Source organism: Rhynchophorus ferrugineus, unplaced genomic scaffold (assembly GCF_030347505.1).
Source record: "Rhynchophorus ferrugineus isolate W39M unplaced genomic scaffold, kcgeb_rfMv2 rfM4, whole genome shotgun sequence".
NCBI classification, from domain to species: domain Eukaryota; kingdom Metazoa; phylum Arthropoda; class Insecta; order Coleoptera; family Curculionidae; genus Rhynchophorus; species Rhynchophorus ferrugineus.
In genome coordinates, this window is record NW_027472583.1 from 33,770,445 (window position 1) to 33,791,163 (window position 20,719).

The 20,719-nt window shown below is 30.3% G+C and overlaps 2 protein-coding genes and 1 long non-coding RNA gene across 7 annotated transcripts; 2 read left to right on the top strand and 1 right to left on the bottom strand.

The window, feature by feature from the left end:
* The first annotated feature begins 6,134 nt into the window (after positions 1-6,134).
* Positions 6,135-7,831, top strand: LOC143196716 (uncharacterized). Of its 5 annotated transcripts, none has more exons than XM_076404641.1 (6): positions 6,209-6,349; positions 6,422-6,709; positions 6,765-6,954; positions 7,007-7,266; positions 7,318-7,534; positions 7,591-7,831. In XM_076404641.1, exons 2-6 carry the CDS (start codon positions 6,514-6,516, stop codon positions 7,595-7,597), a joined length of 870 nt encoding a protein of 289 aa, XP_076260756.1. In that variant the 5' UTR covers positions 6,209-6,349; positions 6,422-6,513; the 3' UTR covers positions 7,598-7,831. The 5 variants fall into 5 exon arrangements, with proteins under 5 accessions (XP_076260755.1, XP_076260752.1, XP_076260754.1 ...); XM_076404638.1 differs by having other exon boundaries at positions 7,606-7,831; XM_076404640.1 differs by having other exon boundaries at positions 6,135-6,709.
* A 2,912-nt stretch (positions 7,832-10,743) lies between these two features.
* On the bottom strand, positions 10,744-11,279 carry LOC143196719 (uncharacterized). The gene is made up of 2 exons (XR_013005804.1): positions 11,008-11,279; positions 10,744-10,950 (listed from the first exon to the last, which is right to left on the bottom strand). It is a non-coding gene; the product is annotated as an uncharacterized LOC143196719 (long non-coding RNA).
* Positions 11,280-13,499: 2,220 nt separating this feature from the next.
* LOC143196715 (nuclear exosome regulator NRDE2) lies at positions 13,500-20,312 on the top strand. The gene is made up of 12 exons (XM_076404636.1): positions 13,500-14,175; positions 14,225-14,378; positions 14,433-14,643; positions 14,717-14,876; positions 14,928-15,093; positions 15,148-15,232; positions 15,288-15,412; positions 15,478-15,632; positions 18,702-19,384; positions 19,438-19,815; positions 19,866-20,041; positions 20,109-20,312. Exons 1-12 carry the CDS (start codon positions 13,823-13,825, stop codon positions 20,232-20,234), a joined length of 2,772 nt encoding a protein of 923 aa, XP_076260751.1. The 5' UTR covers positions 13,500-13,822; the 3' UTR covers positions 20,235-20,312.
* The last annotated feature ends 407 nt before the right edge of the window (positions 20,313-20,719 follow it).

Consider the following 20,719-nt stretch of genomic DNA (forward strand, 5'->3'; position numbering starts at 1 on the left):
TGCCATTTTTTTTTCGTAATTTACGTTTTTCAGCTACCATTTTCCTTCACTTCTTTTGGACAATTAATTCCTTTAGTTGTACACTTAATTTTTGGAGTATTATTCGAAGCAGCTTGTTGAATATCTACTACGAATTTTTCTGCTTCAATATTTAACTGTTCAGTTGTCTTGAGGGGTACATTTAGTTGAATTCGTTTGTTCAATTCTTCAGCAAATCCTTCCCAGTCTGTTCTCTTGTTTGTTACCGTTGGGTTTCTTTCCTTTTTAATTATATTTTCGCTCAACGTCAGAATCACTGGCATATGATCTGAACTTAGCTCAAAATTTTCTTCGACTTTTATATAGTTGGATGTTATGTTTCTTACTATGAAGAAATTTAACAGGTCTGGGGTTTTCTCTTGATCAGTCGGTCAATAAGTTGGTTTTCCTGTTGACATGTAACTACGTCTTAGTTCAGTAGCTGCTTTATGCAGTTCATTGCCTTTAGTTGTTATCATTCTGGATCCCCATCTTGTATTTTTTGCATTAAAATCACCTCCAATTTTAATTTTTTTCCCAGTTTGCTTAGGACATAATAATAATTTTCCTTTTTTTGATTGTATCTTGGAGGACAAAAAATTACGGCTATTGTAACCTTGTATCTGCTTGATTTAATAGTTACTGCTGTTACCTGATTTTCTGCTGTACTGAGCCCGGGTTCTTGATGGTGCGAAATGTTCTTTTATATTATTATTGAACTTCCTCCTCTTACGGTGTTAGCTCGATGTATGGTATGATAGAATATATATCCTCTAAATTTTATAAAGAATTCTTTTGTTAAATGGCTTTCGGATATTAGGCAAATATCTATTTTTGGCATATCTAGGAATACTTGTAGGGTAGCGTGATGTTGCTGGATTCCATTAGCATTCCAAATTGCTATTCGGATATCTTTATTGGCCATTTCGGGTTTTTAGGCCCACAGGCCTAATGTTTTTCATTTCTAGTTTTTCAATCCCTTCGGAAAAATATTCGATGATTTTTTTCAGCTTTTCAGCTTTCCTATTAGTTTAAGTAGCAATTCGTTGGTTGTTGCTTCATCTTCCTTGGTGTCTCTTTGGTTACTTTGACTGATACTTTGGGCATAAGTCATTTCACCATTAACGTTGTTATATTTTTTTGGTTGTTTCTTTTCACTCACTGTTTCTTGAGGTTTAACGTGAGCTATTTTATTTCTCCTCTCTTGTAGTGTTTTAGCAACTACACATTCTCTATAACTTGCCGGATGCGCTTCATTGCAATTTGCACATTTCGGCTTAGCTTCTTTGGGTTTTCTACACTCTGTGGTGATATGTTTACCTAAACATTTTACACATCTAGGTTCTCTTCTGCAGAATTTCTGTGTGTGTCCATACAATTGGCATCTTTTACATTGCAGTATTAAGTTCTTTTACTAAAATACCCTAAAATTCTTTTAATACAAAAAAAAAGTTTTTTGTGTCCGTATCATGTTCAAAGGGTAACATAATTAGAGGTAATGTCTTCTTGTGGGCTAAAATTTCTCCTTTGTTATTTTTGGTCTTTTTTTTAAATATTTGTCGCATTTAGGCATTTAAGCCCATTTTGGTTTAGTTCTGCTATAATTTTTTCACTTTTAGCTGTTGATGGAAGCCCTCTTGCCATAAATTTAATGTCTCTGGTTTGTTTGTGCTCATAAGAGTGCCATTGCAATTTCAGCAACTCTAAACAATCTATTATTTTTGTGAATGTTGTACGATATTCGGCGTTCAGTTTTATTTGTCCATTGTTTAGTACCGTTGCTTTGAATACTATATAGTTGGACCTCAACGTTTCGTATAGCAAGTCAAAGTCGTTAACATTACTTACGATAATTGGGGGTGGCCTGGACATTCTAATTTCTTTATTTTGTTCATTATTTTGTTTTATTTTTATTTTCTGTGGTGAAGATCCTGGAGAATTATTTGCTTTTCTTATTTTATTTTTAACCATTATCCAGCCTACTTCTTTCTGCAATTCTTCTTCATCTGTATCGTATGTAACAATTGGACTGCTTTTGGTGGTTTGGTGGTTTATCGTTGTTTTGTCCTTGCCCTCAGAGCTTTGTTTATTTAGTTGTAGCTGGAGGGAATTTATTTGCATATTGGTTAATACAATTTCAAGACTCTCCCGCGCCGTCTTTTCGTTCATCCACGCATTGTAAAGTGCCTGTTCGTTCTGGGTTTTAGCTGTGTTCTCTACATTCAAAACTGCAATATGTGATACGCCTGATGTCGATGTTTCCATTTTATCTGTTTTTTGTGCAATGTTCTTCTCCGTATTTTTTATATATTGTTGAAATAATACTGTTATTTTTATGTTTCAAATTATCCTACGCCGCATTTGTGGTCCAGATATTGAGTTTTCGACCCTTAACATTTTATAGCATTTTGCGTTTATTTTATACAGTACTGACCTTTTTTTCCGATCGCACTTTCACTTTTTTTGATTCTGATCTGCTCATTTTATATATTAATCCCAAATGTCATACCCGGTCAAAAGCTTGTGAGACGTCCAGAAATATTGCAGGGCAGTATTTATTTTCTTTGAATGTCTTTTTAACTACCGCTGTTACTCTATGTGCTTGGTCCATTGTTGAGTGGTGATTTCAAACTGCAAATTGGAAATATGGTATTTCTATAAATGACTTAATGCGTTTTAACAGCAGTTTCTCTAATAATGTTGATATCGCAGGTAGCAGCGAAATACGAGTGTAAGATCTAATTTGGTCTGCCGGTCTAAAATAAATCTCTATAACATGAACATAATAAATGCGAATTTAATAAATAACAAATGGAAATTAGAAAGTGGAAACTGGAACACTCTATGACCAAACTATCATTTGATAAAACTCTACCAGTGTAGCACAAAAACAGTAGAATAAACTGAATACGAAAAGCGTAGTGATTCTGAGCATCGTGTCTTTAGAAATGATGTGTTATGAAGTTCTAAGATCCCTAGGACCTGTTAAGATATCAGATTTGGCAAATACAATCCCCGAATAAACATCAATAATGTTGGCATTTATGGTAATTATTTCTGTTGCTAAGTATTCACAAAGGTGACAAATTGTATAATTAAAAAGAAGTGGCAATCCTACAACTAGACAAGTTCCTTTATACTTTCCCTCAAATTTAAGAAAAACATAACTGACCCTAAATGAAACGGTCTAAAATATCGCACTACCAGATAGAATTCTATGTATCATAGATACTCGGAACTATTTATGATTTTCTTGAATGGTACACGTCTTCGTTTGTGCGTTGCGAAAAAATATTGAGTAAATATTAACAATAAAACTCGCTTTTATAATATTATGTAATATATAGAGGAATAATACTAAATTATGAATTTTTAAATACATTAGGATTGATAAACAATTTATCATAAATATATAATAATGTAATAAACATATGAAAATCCGTTCCAGATCCTTCAGGTCACTCCTAAAACCCAAATTCCCAAATTTAAATAAAACTATGCTACCTACCTAAATATACATTTATTTAGCTTAACCAATTTTGAGGCATGTTGTTATTTATATTTCTTGTAAATGCTGTAACATGCATCAGTGATGCTGATAACAAAATAATATTTAAGTTCAAAATAACTATCCATTTCAAAGGTATACGAAATATCTAATACCTGCATAACTAGACCTTTAAAACTCTTTTGATTTGTTTGCAATATTAATATTGTTAGATCAATATCGTATTAAAATTGTACTGACAAAATAATTTATGGCCAAAAGCATACCCTTAATCTAGTACTATTTTAAGAATCACCTTAAAATACACTAACATTAATGATTAATTGAAATCCTTATTTGGGATTTTTATTAATTAGACTTCATAAATGAAATTAACATTACTGCAATGATTGAAGTTACAATTATTATCATTTTTAAATGCACTAGGTAAACTAATACATATTTTTCTCAAAATATCTACTTTTCACTTATGCAATTATGAAAAATACAAAAATATACTATAATGTTAAAAGAAATTATATTTGATAACATTTTTGTTCAATTATTTTATTTCGATTATAATTTTCTTGTATGTCAAAGCCAAACTGAACTAAAATTCAGAGTTTATGCGGCAACATTGCAATGTTTCGACGTCACAAATATCCATGACGCATTACTAAAAAAACTTACTACCAAAAAATATCTATATAACTATATGTCGATATTTTTTCAGCATCCCTAGGTCAGGTGGTATGGAATTTTTGTAAATAAAACAGAATAATATAAATAATAATTGTTATTAATAATTGATATTAATTTTTTAAATTAAATAACAGGTTGAGGTTAAATGACAGGTTTATTAATCTAGTATGTTCAGCTGTAACCGACATCTAGTGGGTGATAGTGCCATTGAAATGTCTCAACTAGAAAACTGTAAAATATTAAATATCATTAGGAAAAAGAAACACTTTTATGTTAATATTAATATTAGCACAAACAATTATTGAAGAATAATGGATGTATTTAAAGGTTAATATAATTTAGTGTTGTACATTTTATGTAGTATAGTCAGTTATATATAAATAAATTATATTAAATAATAATTATATATTAAATAATCTAAACTATATTAAATAATTTGTTAGGGTTTAATTAACTATTAGTTATATGTACTTCTCTCCTCTTATTAATAAATATGTATTAATCAAATACTTTAATAAAGCGCTTATTTGAATCATGTCCGTTTAGGTAAACTTTTCGATAATGTGAACTACACTTAATTTGAATTAGTTCTTCCAATAAAACATCCAATGCGAACCATACATTCAGTTTGTAAAAAATAAAATTAGTTTTAAAGTCGAATATTGAAATATTGCAACTATTGGATACCACCAGAAACAGGACACAGACTCAAAAAAATCAAACCATCTGATCCAGTGTAATGTTGTGTAGTGAAGTGCATATATTAAAATATTCAGCAGTCACATGTATAAACATTTATAAACATTATTTCACCCGAGACTGATATAGCGCCGGTGGGTCCTCCTAGTTATATACCTAGATTTTTACCTGGTTTTTACCCTAGTTAAAAATATTAGAATGTTATTTGTTGCGTCGGAACATGTAACCGAATCGATCTATAAAATTCGATTTGTATTGGTACTGATCGACTGTGGTTTCATATGTCTACAAAATTCCCTAACATTAGCGATAATAATTAGAGATTACAAACTGGCTAATGTTGTAATCCAAAATTCTAAGTAAATGTGGCAACATTACGACGTGCTCACGTCCTAAAGTTTGATGATATGCATTGTCTATTTTATTAAATAGATTAAACATAATATTTAAATTCCTTTATTTTTCTATTCCTTTCGAAAGTGGCGGTCTGAAAGGCCTGTCACAAAACAAATTTCTTCTGACGGCACCAAATCAATAAAATAGCGGGATGACTAAGGAAATTGTAGCCAAAATCTCACAGTTTTCCCATTTACAACCTATTCCACTGTTTTGATTGTTTTCACTGTTCTTCTACCCAGGCCTCTTCTAGTTAATCTTGGCATCCAGTTCTTCAAAAAGATTGAAGTAATATTCGCATGCAGTTGCCTTTTTCTATTTCATTTTGAAAAGGCAAGTAGGATTTTCTAGGTGGATGGCAATGATATATATGAAATGTTCCCGCGTCAACAATTGAAAAAAAAAATGAAACTCTCGTTTGTCGTGATGGTGCGTGTAGATGAAATAGAAAGAAATATAAAAAGGAAAATTTTTCAGTTAAGACTGTACAACAACCAAGATTTGTTAAAAATTTAAGAAAGGGGTTTTAAGAAAACAAATAAAATATATTAATTTCCTTAAGACGTCAGTACGAAAATATGTAGTTAATTCCACTAAATAATTTTTTACCTCAAAGTTTATGGTTTATACTAAAATGATATTAAAAAGTTCTAAGCGCCATCTACTATCAATAAGACGAAGCTATGTAATATGTAGTATATCGAAATTATTAAAAATAACATTTTTAATTAGTTATTATTCTCATTACATATGTTATTCCACTTAGTAAACTTGATAAGACAATAAAATTAACAGAATCCTAAAAATTTCTACAAAAGTCAAACTAATGAGGAAAATGACGTAAGGAAATAATCTATCTTTCTCTTTTGCGTAATCATAGATCAAATTAGAAAGAGACGGTGTGACAAAAACAAACGTCTGTTAATATTAAAAAAACATCTGATTAAAATTTGTAAATAACCCAGTGATCCAGTACATTCAAATTCGATTTTCAAAGTATCTACTTCCGATTTTGTTTGGATTTTCTTCTATGCGAAGGCAGAGCATGTACGTTACGTTTTTTATCACAAATTTGGGCGTCTTTGTGCTTTATTTATACGTGTCAAATCAATAAATTAGAGTTCTGTCCACTGCAATGGTCCATTTATAAGTTCTTGACCACTGGTCAATACTGGTTCTTGGCCTAATCGGGATTTTGATTTCTGCAAGATATGGAAAGACATGAAAAAGGCGAGAACTCCCGAAAAAACGATGACATAGATGAAGAAAAGCCCTTGAAGAAGGCTCGATATGTATGGGAAGTAAAAGGAAAACATCACATGAGACATTCATCAGGCATACTGTCTGATGCATCTTCCTCATCAAAGGATGACCAAGCATGTTGGTTTGATGAGAGTCACAAGAAGGGTAGAGAAAATTATAATTGTCAGGCACTTTTGTTATTAAATTTTGAAATATTTAGGACCAACACAAATAAACTCTACACAAAATTGTTGTCTGAAAACATTCTTAGCTAAAACAGAAGACATAATGGATAGAGATAGTTCAGATGAGGATGATTCACAGAAATTTCCTTTAGAAAGTAGTATTGAGAATGAAATTCCTGTAACTTTAGTATCTGTCCAGCCTAAAAATCAAGATTATTATTTGAGGTAAGCATCATTGTTAGACAGCTCTTGACATTTTAACATTAGCTATTTTTAGAAAATGGCAAGCAAGACAAATTGCCAGAGGATTTGTGGACAATACAATTAATAGCATGTTAGAAAACTGGGTAGATAGACCTTTTGATGCAGCACATTTTGTAGAAGATTGTGAGAATGATGGTCAAGTGGAAGATGATGCCATTTTAATGGCAATACAATCCCATGGCCTACAATCTGGTTGGAGAACCAATATGAGTAACTCGTCAAATATTAGCTCCAATATTTCTAACAGTAGTAAAAGTGGCTCCATTACATTAGGTATGCTTCATCAGCTAGTTCAGTTCTAACTCCCCATCTTATTCTTTATAGGTAATCATATTATTATTCAAGAATCTACTTGTGATAACTATGAGAATCTTCAAAAAGAACAAGAAAATGAATCATCAGTAGCTTCTACATCAAGTTCAATGAGCATCGATACAGTTAGTTCCATATCAAATCATTATGAAGAAGATCTAGGAGATCCAATGAATTTTTTGAACGCTGCTGTCACAGTGGCTATACAGAAGAAAGGCCTAACATATGGGTAATATTCTCATTTCATTGAAAATGTTCTATTTCATAATGAAACTTTTATAATAGGATTTGATTCTTTAGATGCCCTTCCAATATCCTTAAAAACTACTAACTGCATTGAAACCTATTGTTGTTCTAGTTCAAAGGTGCATCACAATCTAATGTACTATTTTAATTTTATAATGTATTTTTATATAAGGTGGTATAATGAATGATCAAATAAAATTTTACTTCCCAGTTGATATAATAATTTAAAAACTCACCCATTAAGAAGGAAATTTGATTTATTATATATTTATTAAAACTATTGTGTTATTTTATTTAATTTTTCCTCCATTTCCAACTCTTTAAATCTCAAAAAGGAGTAGATTTTAATCAAAACACCTTTTTGACATTATTAAATTCTACAAACAACAGGAAGAATAACTCAAAATAATGTTAATGTGTATATATCTTTAATATTAAAATCGCGCGCATTTGTGAATTTGAAATTAACTGCAGCAATCTACATATTTTCTATAATATATTTTAGATAATATACATATTTAAACAAAAATTGATATATTGGTACTTTTTCGCCATCCCTAATATTAAAGATATTTTTACAAGTATATATATAGGTATAAATCTATAACATCGTTATATAGGTTTAAATATTGCTACTTAATTTTAAATATTTTTTTAGGCTAATATGTCATTATTTTTATTTTTTCTTTAAAATATCCATAATTTTTTTGGAGAATAGCAATATTTTATACTTATTGCAAAAAATCTCGAAATTTTGTTCTTGTTATATATCTATATTTCGATTTTTTTAAATTAAATAATTTTATATTGAAAACGATATACTGATATTTTTTATATAAGAAATATCGATATTTTTTTGGTGACCAACACCTCTATTGTCTATGATTACGTATATGTTTAAATTTTATTTAGTATTTATGATTATTGTAAATCTTTAGTTTTTAGGTTTTGTTTAAGTGCTATTGTATTATTTATATTTATTATAGCATATTGTTTGGAAATAGCAATTAACATATTAAAATAGGATAAAAAACATTTGTTAGGTACTACTCCATTACTTTTTACAGATCCACAGAACATTCAAATATAAAAATTATTCTACTTCGTTTAAATGAAATTATTAATTGCATGTTAATAGTATTCAGTAATTATTTTTTACCTTTTCTTTGTTAAAGTTAGTAAGTGAAGGAATAAGTACATCTCCGTCTCGCTTATACTACCGTTGGAAAATATAAGGACATATAAATTTAAGTGCTCCAAGCAATTGTATCCGCGCTTTCCTCTCTCACAAGTTATACAGGAAACTATTTGTATATCTGACATCACGAATTCAACATAACAGTCGAACCATACATTTAACTGTAAAAACTATAAATAGTAATTGCTAATTAGTATTTTCAGTGGCTAGTTTTTTGACTATCGACTGTTTCGAATGTTTTCAGTCGATAGTTCCCAACGTAGTCACTATTCCATAACTTTTTTCTATGTGTATAACTCATTATCATATAGAGTGTACATTATGGTGAGTACAGAGTTGAACGAAGCGAAAGCTCGGGGTTTGTGCGAAGATTCGGCGATTTTCGCTAAAATGAATGCTAAGCATAAAAAAAATGTTAAAATAGAGTATGTCAAACTGAATGTAATGATGGAATTGGCGCATGCGCATAATCGGTCCTACTCCTTCCTCTTTCTCTTGGGGGGTATTCCGAATTCCTTGGCTATTTTAAAATTGTCTGTCCACCCATAAAAGTTATGAAATTCAAATACCATCAATTTTGTTTATAGTGGGAACGTTAGCTGCCAGATATGCAATAAAATGTTTTCGTCGACATCAAATAAGAATCAACATCTTTTAGAAAATCACGATATGGATATTAAAGTATCGGTATTTAAGTTAGTTAATAATGTGCTCACGAAACTTGTTAACAACAATGATAAATTTACTGAATTTTGTAAAAGCATTCATAGGATATGCGAGTCCTTTATGTAAGATGAGGATAAAGAAAATCAAATATACAAAAAAAGGGAAATTAAAAAACACCTATTTTCCAAGTAACAAGTAGATCAGGTGAGCATATGTATATGTACAAAATTTATTAAACAACTTAAATTACATTCACTGATTTTAAGGAATATTTCATTGAATTTTACATGTACGAATAAGCTTTTTAGTCTTATTTGTGTGGGGGCTGGACTTGTCATTATATTTAGCTCATTTTATATAAACATGGTTTCTGTTTTTTTTAAATTTATTTTATAGGTTTCAGTATATAATGTCTTTGTGTAAAAATGTTAATATATTTGAATAGCGTATATTTTTATTAATATTGTGTTGTTTTTATGTAAGTAGAATAGCTTGTAAAATTGTTTTTATGTCTGATCATTACAATTTTTTGTTTTAATACAATATGCCTTATTATTTCAATATGGTCCTAATATTCTTGGTAAACACAATTACAACACTTCCAGTTGTTGAAATTTACATATAATTTTAGGGTAATATATATTCATATTTAATTTGAAATGTTGCATAAAAAATAATATTACTACGTTTCATTAATTTTACTCTTAACCAAATCAAATAATCAATATAATCAAATATGCTGCTCAATTTTCCATAGCGGTATTGAACGCAAAAAGTGATTGCACACAGCCATGGAGTAATATATGGAGTGTTAAATTTTTCTATGGTGTTAATACAAATAATTTCAGAATTGTTTTGCGTGGTCTCAGCAGGAGGGCGTTAAGAACGTCATTTCGCTGAATTTCATTGGCTAGTTTAAATTACTATTAAAGGCACCTGTAATGAAAATATTTTATAATGGGAGCACTTCATTGGTCGACGATTTCATACGTATCACTAACCTCTGACGTGATATTCTACTGATCAAGTATATAAATAAAAAATAATTAAATGTGGATATAAAAATTAACGAAAATTATGGAACGGATAATTAAAACAGTTAAATCGTATGATATACATCAGAATGGAGAAAACATACTAAAAGTAATATTTTAAAAAACAGCAACAAAAAATTTTAAAAACACATGATATATTTTAAAATTACTGCTGTGCTCTTATTATGTATTATACTATTTTGTATTAAAGTATTTTATTAACATCCTTGTTGAAAAATTTATCTTGGTTAAGGAGCCTTAAGATAAAATATTAATTATAAGTATGTTGACCAATATAGATTTCTTTCAAGTAATGAACCCCTTCAAAATAATTAAGTTTTAAATTGATGGCACTTTACAAACAACTTTTTAAAGGGTAACAAAAACTTTTCATGTAGTATAATTACATTTACTTTCAATGTAATTTTACCATTGCCTCTATTGGACATATTTTGGATTTAAAGTGTGGGAAATATGTTCATGATTTCTTCTGTTGTATTCCTGTAAATAATAATATATATGAACACAAATGCTTTATATAAATAATTGTATACTTACTAGGTACAAGCAATGATAAGTCACACACACCCTTAATCTTGCTAACTTGGGGTGTTTCTTCCAAGGAAAACTACGTCTGGTTTTTATTTCTGCACATATACTGGATACACAACACTTTTGAGAATGAAGATACATTAAATCAAACGTTAATAGATATAAAACACATATTTATCATTCAAAGAAATCTTTATAGTAATAATTAAATTACAAGGAAAAACAGGGTTATTTTCTCAAAACCAAAACATATGCATAGAATAACTCTATGAAGTAAGTTTCTCTATGAACATATGTCATTCAACATCCCGCCAATTTTTCCTACGTTCGCTCAAATTTGTTTGGAGAAAAGTACCTAATATCACCAAATTAAGACGGTCGGAGCCGTGCGGCGTTGCCAATTATGCTCCCCAATAAATCTCGGAGATAATTACACATTGCCTAGCGACTATTAAATTAGAAAAAGAGGTGAAGAATATGAAGTAGAATTCACCAAAACACATTTTGGACATGAAAATACCTTAAACACCTACATCTCTCGAAAACAAATAGAGAATAAGTTGCAACCAAATTAACAGCTAAAATACCATTTAATGTGAAAATGGATAATATAAGAGACGATGTAGATATTACTAATGTAAGAAGAATAGATTTAGTAATTCATAAAGATTTACAAAACATAGAAGCAGCTTATAATGTTAAATCCACAGCTATTAGAGATGAAAATGATTCCGTAAGTGTAGAAGCATGGGCAAAAGAGGTAAAAGATGTATACTGTTATATAAGCCACAAGGTGAATATATGGACATCTACCCAAATTTGAAAGAATATGATAAATTTGCATTTATTGACGAATATTACTACAATCTTAATGATATCCATGTAACTTAGACCCGAGAAAATCTATAAAGAGGATGTAACATAAAACAGAGTAAGTACAAAAACTGAGTATAATCATGACTATGAAACTAACAGTAATGTTGTCTGATTCATTTGCAGTTATTGACCAATTTTACCACAATATTAAACCTCTATTACACTCTCTCACAGCATAAATCTCTTAATATATTTTCAAAAATCTTCATTCGGTGGTATTTTGGATTTAGATTTTCCTAGAGTAATAAATATTTTTCAGGTTTTGAACTGTCATTACTTATAAACGGAGAAAGCTATCAACCATTTTCAATCAAAGACAATCCTCATCCAAATATTCATCCAATTTAAAAGACGCAAAGAAGCAAATTATGTGGTACAAATTTTTAACAAAATATGTAAATTTTGATTTACAAAATTAAGATTAAATATATACATATATGTTTTGATATTGTTTTAAATAAAGATGAACCTTTGACTTTCAGTTGTAAAATAAAATATCACATAAAAACAAATTCCGAAAATCCCATAATTAGTAAGTCTGTTATACGGTACTGTTATGCCCAAAAAAAAAAGAAATTAAAAATCAAATTCAAAAGTTATTTGATTTTTGAGTACCATAGAGGATTCGTTTAAACTTTCGTTGAAATTGTGAAACCTCTTAATTCTCTGTTAAAAAATACAAAATTTGTAACATCACCAGGAAATAAGAATATATTCTGAAGAATGTATAACGAATATTATAACGTCTGATAGTATTTTAATGTATCTTAACTTTGATAAATAATTCATATTAACAACAGATGCTTAAAATTTTGTAACTTGTTTAGTTCTTTCCGACTTGAGGGATAATAGTAAAACGGAACGACCGATAGCTTCTCGAATATTAACAAACACGGAAATAAAATATACTCAACAACTGAAATAGGATCATTGTGTCAATTGTTTGAAACACTAATCCCTTTAGACCTTGTATTTTTGGAGTAATATTTCAATTAGCCACCAATCACAGATCAGAAACAATCAAAATCTCGAAATACAAAGAAACATATTAATACTCTATTTTTAAAATTATTATTTAGTTACAATCACGTAGTAGTCGTTATCGACGAATCTATTGTAAGCAAATTTAGATTATTTGTCTTGATACATTTTAGTTCAATTTATTCATGTATGTTCTTTTCGCTGTTGCTTTCACATAACGTATTTTTTACTGTGAAATATGATAAATAATATAAATAAAATAGAAGCGCCCTAAAAGTATAAATGTTAGAAAACGGAAAAATGAATAAAACGAGATTCAAATATTTAATACAAATCCTACTACTATGCAAAACTATATTTTGTTTTATATTGCGATATTTTAGTATTTGCAAAATCTAATTAACAAAAAAATTTATTTTGTATGTTTATGAATTAGGTTAACGGATTGCAGACTTTAGATAAACGGGAAAATTTCAAGATGCAGCTGGCGGCAAATGTATAAATCCCCATTATACCATAGAGTAATTAAAGTTTCTCTATGATTATACCAACTCGTATATATATATACGAGTAAATACTAATATATATAAATACTATATATATAAGTAAATACTAATTTAACATATCGGCAACGTAGCAGTCGATTTGATATCATTTTACCATTGAATGACAGATTTCAGTGATGTCTGATGTTTTTATCAGCTAGTACTGTCATTTGAGTAGTGTGGTTTGTAAAGCAGCGGTAGTAAAGCTTGTTTTATTGTCAAACAAAGATATTTTTGTACACTTTGAGGTCTTTTTCCAAATCTAAATCGTCCTCTTCTCATGTTTGCCCTCTAAATCATTCCTTTTAGATTTTGTGCAACATATTTTCCTTTTTTCTAGTAAACGATATAGGTAAAACAAGTTCAGTCGTGTAGTGATAATAGATATTTATATTGTGCCATAAATATTTCAACGAAAAATGGAAAATTCAAATAAAATGGATATTGAAACAATACCAGGATCATATTCCTGGTTGAATAATTCTAGTTTTCCAGAAGAATTGGTAATAAAAACTGGAGATCTTGCAAATGAGTCATCAGAGGTGTTGATGCGACAATATGAAGTCGAAAACAATGATTCCTCAGATGATTGTGTCATTTCAGATGATAACAATGTTAATCATGATAATGATTCTAATCAAAGTGCAAGCTATGATATTGTCTTAAAAGGACATAAGGAGTACTTAAGTGTTAACAGAATACATAGACCAAAATGTCCCAAGTATTCAGTAAAATATAGAAGCAGCATAGTGCAAAAACAAAGACACAAAAGGTAATTTCAGTGATATTCAAAATAACTTTTCTACTTATAATTTTTTTAGATATTTTAAAATCAATATTAAATCAAATAGGGAAGTTGATAGAGTACATTTAATAAATGAAGAAAATTTCTTAAAAAGAAGAACTTTATATAATAAGGAGCTTAATGAAAACCCACATAATGTTCTGATGTGGCTCGATTATCTTAAATTAGAGGTAATATTTTGAGGAATATTTGATTACCAATTACTGCTTCTTTATTTATTCCAGGATGAAATGTATGAGTTTGAAAAAAATAAAAAAGGCAGTATAGCAAAATCACAACGTGTTCTACTTGACCGCAAAATTAGTATAATTGAAAAGGCTCTTGCTCATAATCTCTACTCAGATTCTTTGTATAGAGAGTTACTAAAAGTAATTGAAACATATCCTTCAGATGAAGTACAGGAAAAGCTAGAGAGGATGATAAAAGACAGAAAAGGTATTCTTGTAACGGTTATATTAGGTATTTCTTATAACAACAGTTATATTTTTCTAATGTCCATTTGGTTTAGATAACATAATTCTATGGCAAGGTCTTATTGAAAATAGCCAATGCTCTATGACATCGGCTCCACAAGTTTTAGCAAAATATACTGAGTGCTTATCTATACTACATCAAGTCAGAATAACTGCAACTTTTGACAAAGATATATTTGAACAAAATATTCTGAGGTATATCTAGTTCTCTTGTTTTTCTGTATCCAGTTAATTTTAACATTACAGAATTTTGTATCAATGTGGCCTGTTTCTACGTCAAACTGGTTTATTTGAAAGACTTTGGTTTCTTCTAAACTATTACTTAGATTTAACCTTTGGTTCAAATGTTCAGAGTGCTGTTGTCCAGATTGATGATATTTTTAATGAAGATCTGTTACAAAGTCTAGAAGAGGTAATGTATACATCTATTTTATATGAACTATGTCTATAAATTGAATAATTCCAGAGCACTTTAATATCTAAAATGCCTAAACATGAGCTGTGGTTTAGAATTGAAAAATTAAGAGAAGCTTGTCACTGGTTGCCATATGGTCAGAATTTGTCAATTATTCAAAAATTAATTTTATTATTGCAATTTTATTACAGTTGAGGATGATTGTGTTGATCCTCAGCGGATGGTCTTCAATGAAGATGTGGATTCACTCCTTCACCCAATAGCAATGCCCAAAAATATTTACAACTTAGTAATACATGTTTTTACTCTACTCAAGGTAAACATGATACTTATGTTATAACATTATTGTAATTTCTGCGTGCTTCCTATTTAAATTGGAAGGTTCCCCTTATACCATCTAGACATGCCACTATGCAGGAGCTGGGTTTAGACTATGTGTCATGGAGTTTGGATTCTATTGAAAGCTTGCTTCCAATTTATTTAGAACTGTATCCTATTGAAAGTTCTAACCACAACATTTTAGAAGACATGATGGGGTAAAGTATATATAATGTAACTGTTTTTTTTTAAACTGAGAATGAAATATCGGTTTATTTACATAGTAGGTTCTTGGTATAAAATTATTTTATTTTGTTTTATTTTATTTATCAAAATAGTTTAAGTATTACAAATTACTTACAGAATATATTAGTTTTATAAAGCTGATGATGATTTTAACACATTGATTTATTTCAAAAGGCTAGAAACAAACAAAAATGGTAATAAAACAGGGATGCAATAACAAATATATTTCATCTATAGAAAACAGTCATTAAAATAGACATATATACATATAAGTAATAGAACAACATTTGGTCATGATGATTAATTCCAGGCATGTTTGTGTTATAACCTATAATGGTTATGGGTTTTTCAATTTCTTTTCCCGTTTTATTTCGGAAGATAGCCATTTCATTTCCAAATTCAATACTCATATAACTGACCTCAGCTTTGTCACACCATTTTCCAATATGAACTCCATTAGAAAACATGGTTTTGATTTCTCCTCGTTTTAGCTCTACTTTCGTGGCTTCCTGTCGGTCGTTCTTAGGGCCACATCTAAGGGTTCCAGTACAATAAGTTTCCTTTTCTAGTAGCTTTGTGGCTAACTCGGTACTGTTATAAAAATTGTCAAGATACTACGTGCGTGCATGTCCCTGTTTTAACTTGTCTTCCAGTGAGTGCATCACTATTTTTAATGTATGTCCAGTCCTGCTATATATATCTGATGAACCTTCATACTCGCGGAATTTCAGTATCATTCCATCCGGTTATGTCAGCATATAAAGCTTTATTCCGTACTTATGGCGTTTGTTTTTTATATATTGTTTAAACTACAAACGTCCTCGCCAAAGCACCATTGATTTGTCTAAAGATAGTTCTCTTCCTGGATAATAGATGCTGTTCATCTTCTCGTTACAAAAATCTATTACATACTTTATTTTTCCCAAACGGTCGTTAGGATCAGTATTTTCAGACGAAAAGTGCAGACATCTCAATATAAGAAGAAACCTATTTCTTGACATCTATCTTCTAAAAAGCGTTATATTGAAAAGGTCGTATCTTTTCTAGTAATTATTTATTCGGGTTAATTTAATAGTACTTGCATGAAGAATCAAATCTATAAAAAAAAAATTTTGCCAAGGTGAGGTTTTTCCAATTTCTTATAAGCGATTTTTCTTCTGTTTGAAACCGGTACTAATACTTCTTGATTCTTTTTGAAAGTAAATTGTTTTTGTTGTAAATTGTAAGTTCCTGTATCTCTCCTCTGAACATTTATTTGTGGATTTATATGAGCCCGACTGCTTTTCAAAGGCGACTTACAGTTATATATATATCAACTGATCCGGAACACTGTCTAAATCACACTCTGTCTCCGAGTTGGACGTAAAATTGTTTCTTGGGATTCCAGCAAATCCTCGCCGTCGCTACTATCTTCTAAACATTTGAGTAATTCTTGTTCTCTTAGTTTCTCTTTTCTATATAGATACGTATTGCTATCACTGCTTTATCTTATCTGCTACTACATTTTGTCTGTTAAGCTGGCCAGAAGATCCAGGTTTAGAGTCCATTTTGATTTTAAAATTAAGTTACATAGAAAATAAAAGACGCGTAACCAACTATACTACTACTTAATCGAAAGATCTCTGAAGCACACCGTAGAGAAAGTAATGTCTATTTTACAACGCCAACTACACACTAGTATCAGAAATCAAAGTATGTATTAATAATCCGATCGGAGTGATCGGCAGTTAACGTCTTAAGTAAAAATAACATTCTTGTGTGTCAAATTACTTACATAATATGTCACTGGATTTTTTCAGTGGTTTACAAATTATTCATTACACGGAAACTGCTGCTGGTGTATTTGCTCCAGGCAGCTATACAATCAATACATTGTCATCAATACAATTAAAGCACAAAAGTTTTCATGTCTTCCCATACAGATACTTTTTAAAAAATATCAACAAAAGATTTCCAATTCTTCAGTAAAATAAAAGTCCACTATTTCCAATAATCACGACTAGATTTATACGATTTTGTAACCAGTACTCTGCAAACTCTTCGTCGATATTAGTAACAGTATCTATCAATGAGTTTCTCCATCAGGTTAGATACTGTAAAGAAAATAAACTGATTGGTAGGTTTCTTGCTTGCAGTCTGAGCATGTAAAAGATAAAGCAATCAAAGTTTTTGAATTGCGGGTATATTTTTAAAATTCATTCAACAACTCCTTAGAGTTTCAACCCGAACCGTCCGATTCGAAATCTGCAAGAAGGCCATCTACAGAAGTCTTTATCTACAGAGCTATGGATTATAAGAGTTTCGCATCCAATAACCGGTTATGTTTTTTCCAAAGGTGACCGACCTAGCTGCGAATAACGCGTAAATTGGCTAGATTATTGGGAAAACGAGACGTATTTCCATGGTCACGTTAAGTATATACATCATATAGTGCCAGCATTCAATTATGCATTTGAATTTATATTTATATATATCTAATAATAATTTAGTCTAGTATTTAGGATAAAAGATGTTGACTATTGTAATGTTGACTACTAATACATGTGATTTTCTCATATTTTTAAATTCAACCAAAATATATTATCCATAATCGAATCTGGAGACTTGGGATACTCTTAAAAAGTTAATTTTAATCTTACTCTTGCTATACTTTTTCTCTTCTAAATCTCATTGGGAGTATTGGTTTTTACTCTCCTTGATAATATTGTTTTCTCAATTTTTGTAAATTACTATATTTCCTCATGAACATACTGAGTAGATATGAAATCAAAGAGTTAGTAAGAGAAAGGCATGTTTCTATAGCACTTTTATAAGCATAATCATTATTAAGTCATTCTTGTAAATTATAAAAAAACAACAAAGAATATTAGATCTACTGGTCAACTTAGTATGCATAATAAATTGAGTTTTATTTAAAGATATAAAGTAGTTTGATTTGTAAAATATAAAGCCTCTCTCACTCTACGTTGAATTGCGCCAGTGTTGTTTGCAATTTCTTCGGTGATCAGATATACATTTGCCCAATGAAACATGAATTTCAGGTTCACTGCTGGACCTCAATACCTGAAAGCTATTCCCGGTCAAATGGAGTACCTTAAGTTTGTACTGTCCGTAATGGAATCTTGCGCGGACAGACTTCAGGGTAATGACCAAATATCCGTAAGGATTTGGTGGTTCAGATTTCAACGCTTGCTAATTGTGCTGAAAAGGAATGGTCTTTTCAGAGGAGACTTTTCAGAGAAGACTCTTCGGGCCTCTGTTAAAAACCTATTAAAAAAAAACCAGCATAATGAACTATATTATGTAGAGTATGCACTGATCGAGATGGAGCTTGGCAAAATGACCCAGTGTCAAAATATCTTGCAAACTGTCCTAAGCAGAAACAATAATAAAGGAATCATCACGGAAAATTGGCCTCAAAGCCAGACTAATCAGTGTTATCTGTACAAAGTGTTAGTGGAATCTATTATAAAAAGAGAACAATTTCCTCTCTCTCATACAACCAAAGACACTGTTTTACAATATCTTTTGAGATTGGTATTGCAAAGACCCGTGGATACTGTTCTAACTGGATTGTTAATGGAAGCTAACACTAAGTTCAATCTAATATCTGCTGCCTTGCTCCAAGGAAACATTAACACGTTGTCTCCAGCGGAACATTTCCTTCCGGATTTTGTCACCGACTGGATCATATGCCACGCGTGGTTTATGTATATTCATAATGGTATGTACGTTAAAAATGCGGTGAACTTGATTTCAATCATACTTCTGTTTCAGGAGTGTTCGATTGTGGATCATTCTTAAACAAGGCCATTAATGAACTGAAAGATAAGCCTAACAATCTCACATACCAGATTGAACTCATTTATGAATGTTATTGCACTATTTTGTTTATCCACGATAGCGGTAGTAGTACACGTGGATCGCTTCTCTCTGACGTTCTCCTTAAAGGCTTACAAGAATATCCCAACAATATCCACCTTCTAAGTTTACTAGCCAACGAACAGATAGCCAGACGATGTGCGGTGCCCAAATGGTGGACCATTCAAAAGACCCTATTAGAATCGGAGAGACCTATTGCGATTATATTCTGCATTCTAATACTGGACAAGGTTCAAAATATCATTATCGATAACAGCACCGATACGATAACTGGTAAATTAAGTGTTACCTAAGTAGTCTGCTTTTCAACGAAATTGTTTTAGGTCAGCCGGTTAGAACCTCAAACTATAATAACCGACTGATGAACTTATTTAAGAAGGTCACTGAACCGAATGTGAATACCAGAAAATGTGGACTGATTTGGCGACTATATTTAAATAAGGCAACATCGAAACGGGATATATTCTACAAAGCTATGAAGGAGTGTCCATGGATTAAGGTACATAATAATTATTGTTTAGCAATGTTGAATGGGCAAAGATTGAACGTATATGACCTTATTGTAGGCTTTACATATGGACGCAGTAATTCATATGCCGAATGAATTAGGTCTAGTCCAAGACCTAATTATAGAAAAGCAATTGAGGATTCATGTTACACCGGAGGAATTGGAAAGTTTAATATCTGACTAGTTAATATATTTGTACATATGTCAGAGATATATAAGGTTATTTTATATACGTTACAAATAAATTTTATCTTTTGTTATATATAAGCAGTTTTATTGAGTTTGTTGGATATGACTTATTGTTGCCCTATCTCTGAAACGATTTTAATTTAGAGATTTAATAGCCAGAATAGCTAAATTAAGCTAGTAGGGCGCTTGTGGAATGATATGTGTCGAATTTTTATGATTAGATTAGATTATTTTCAAATGATTGGCTTTTTCAGGAAAGGCCCATGACATTCAAATTCCTTGATTACAGTAAAAAACGAATCATAAATATATTGATTTATATTAATAATATAAGATTGAAAGATTATGAAAAATATTAATTTTTAAATTGGGAGTAGAAATAAAAGCAAAAGAATTTAAAATTCTCCGTATTAGGTCATACTCTTGTGTCATACTCGTGTGTCATGAAACATTGATCTATTATACATAATAAATTGAGTT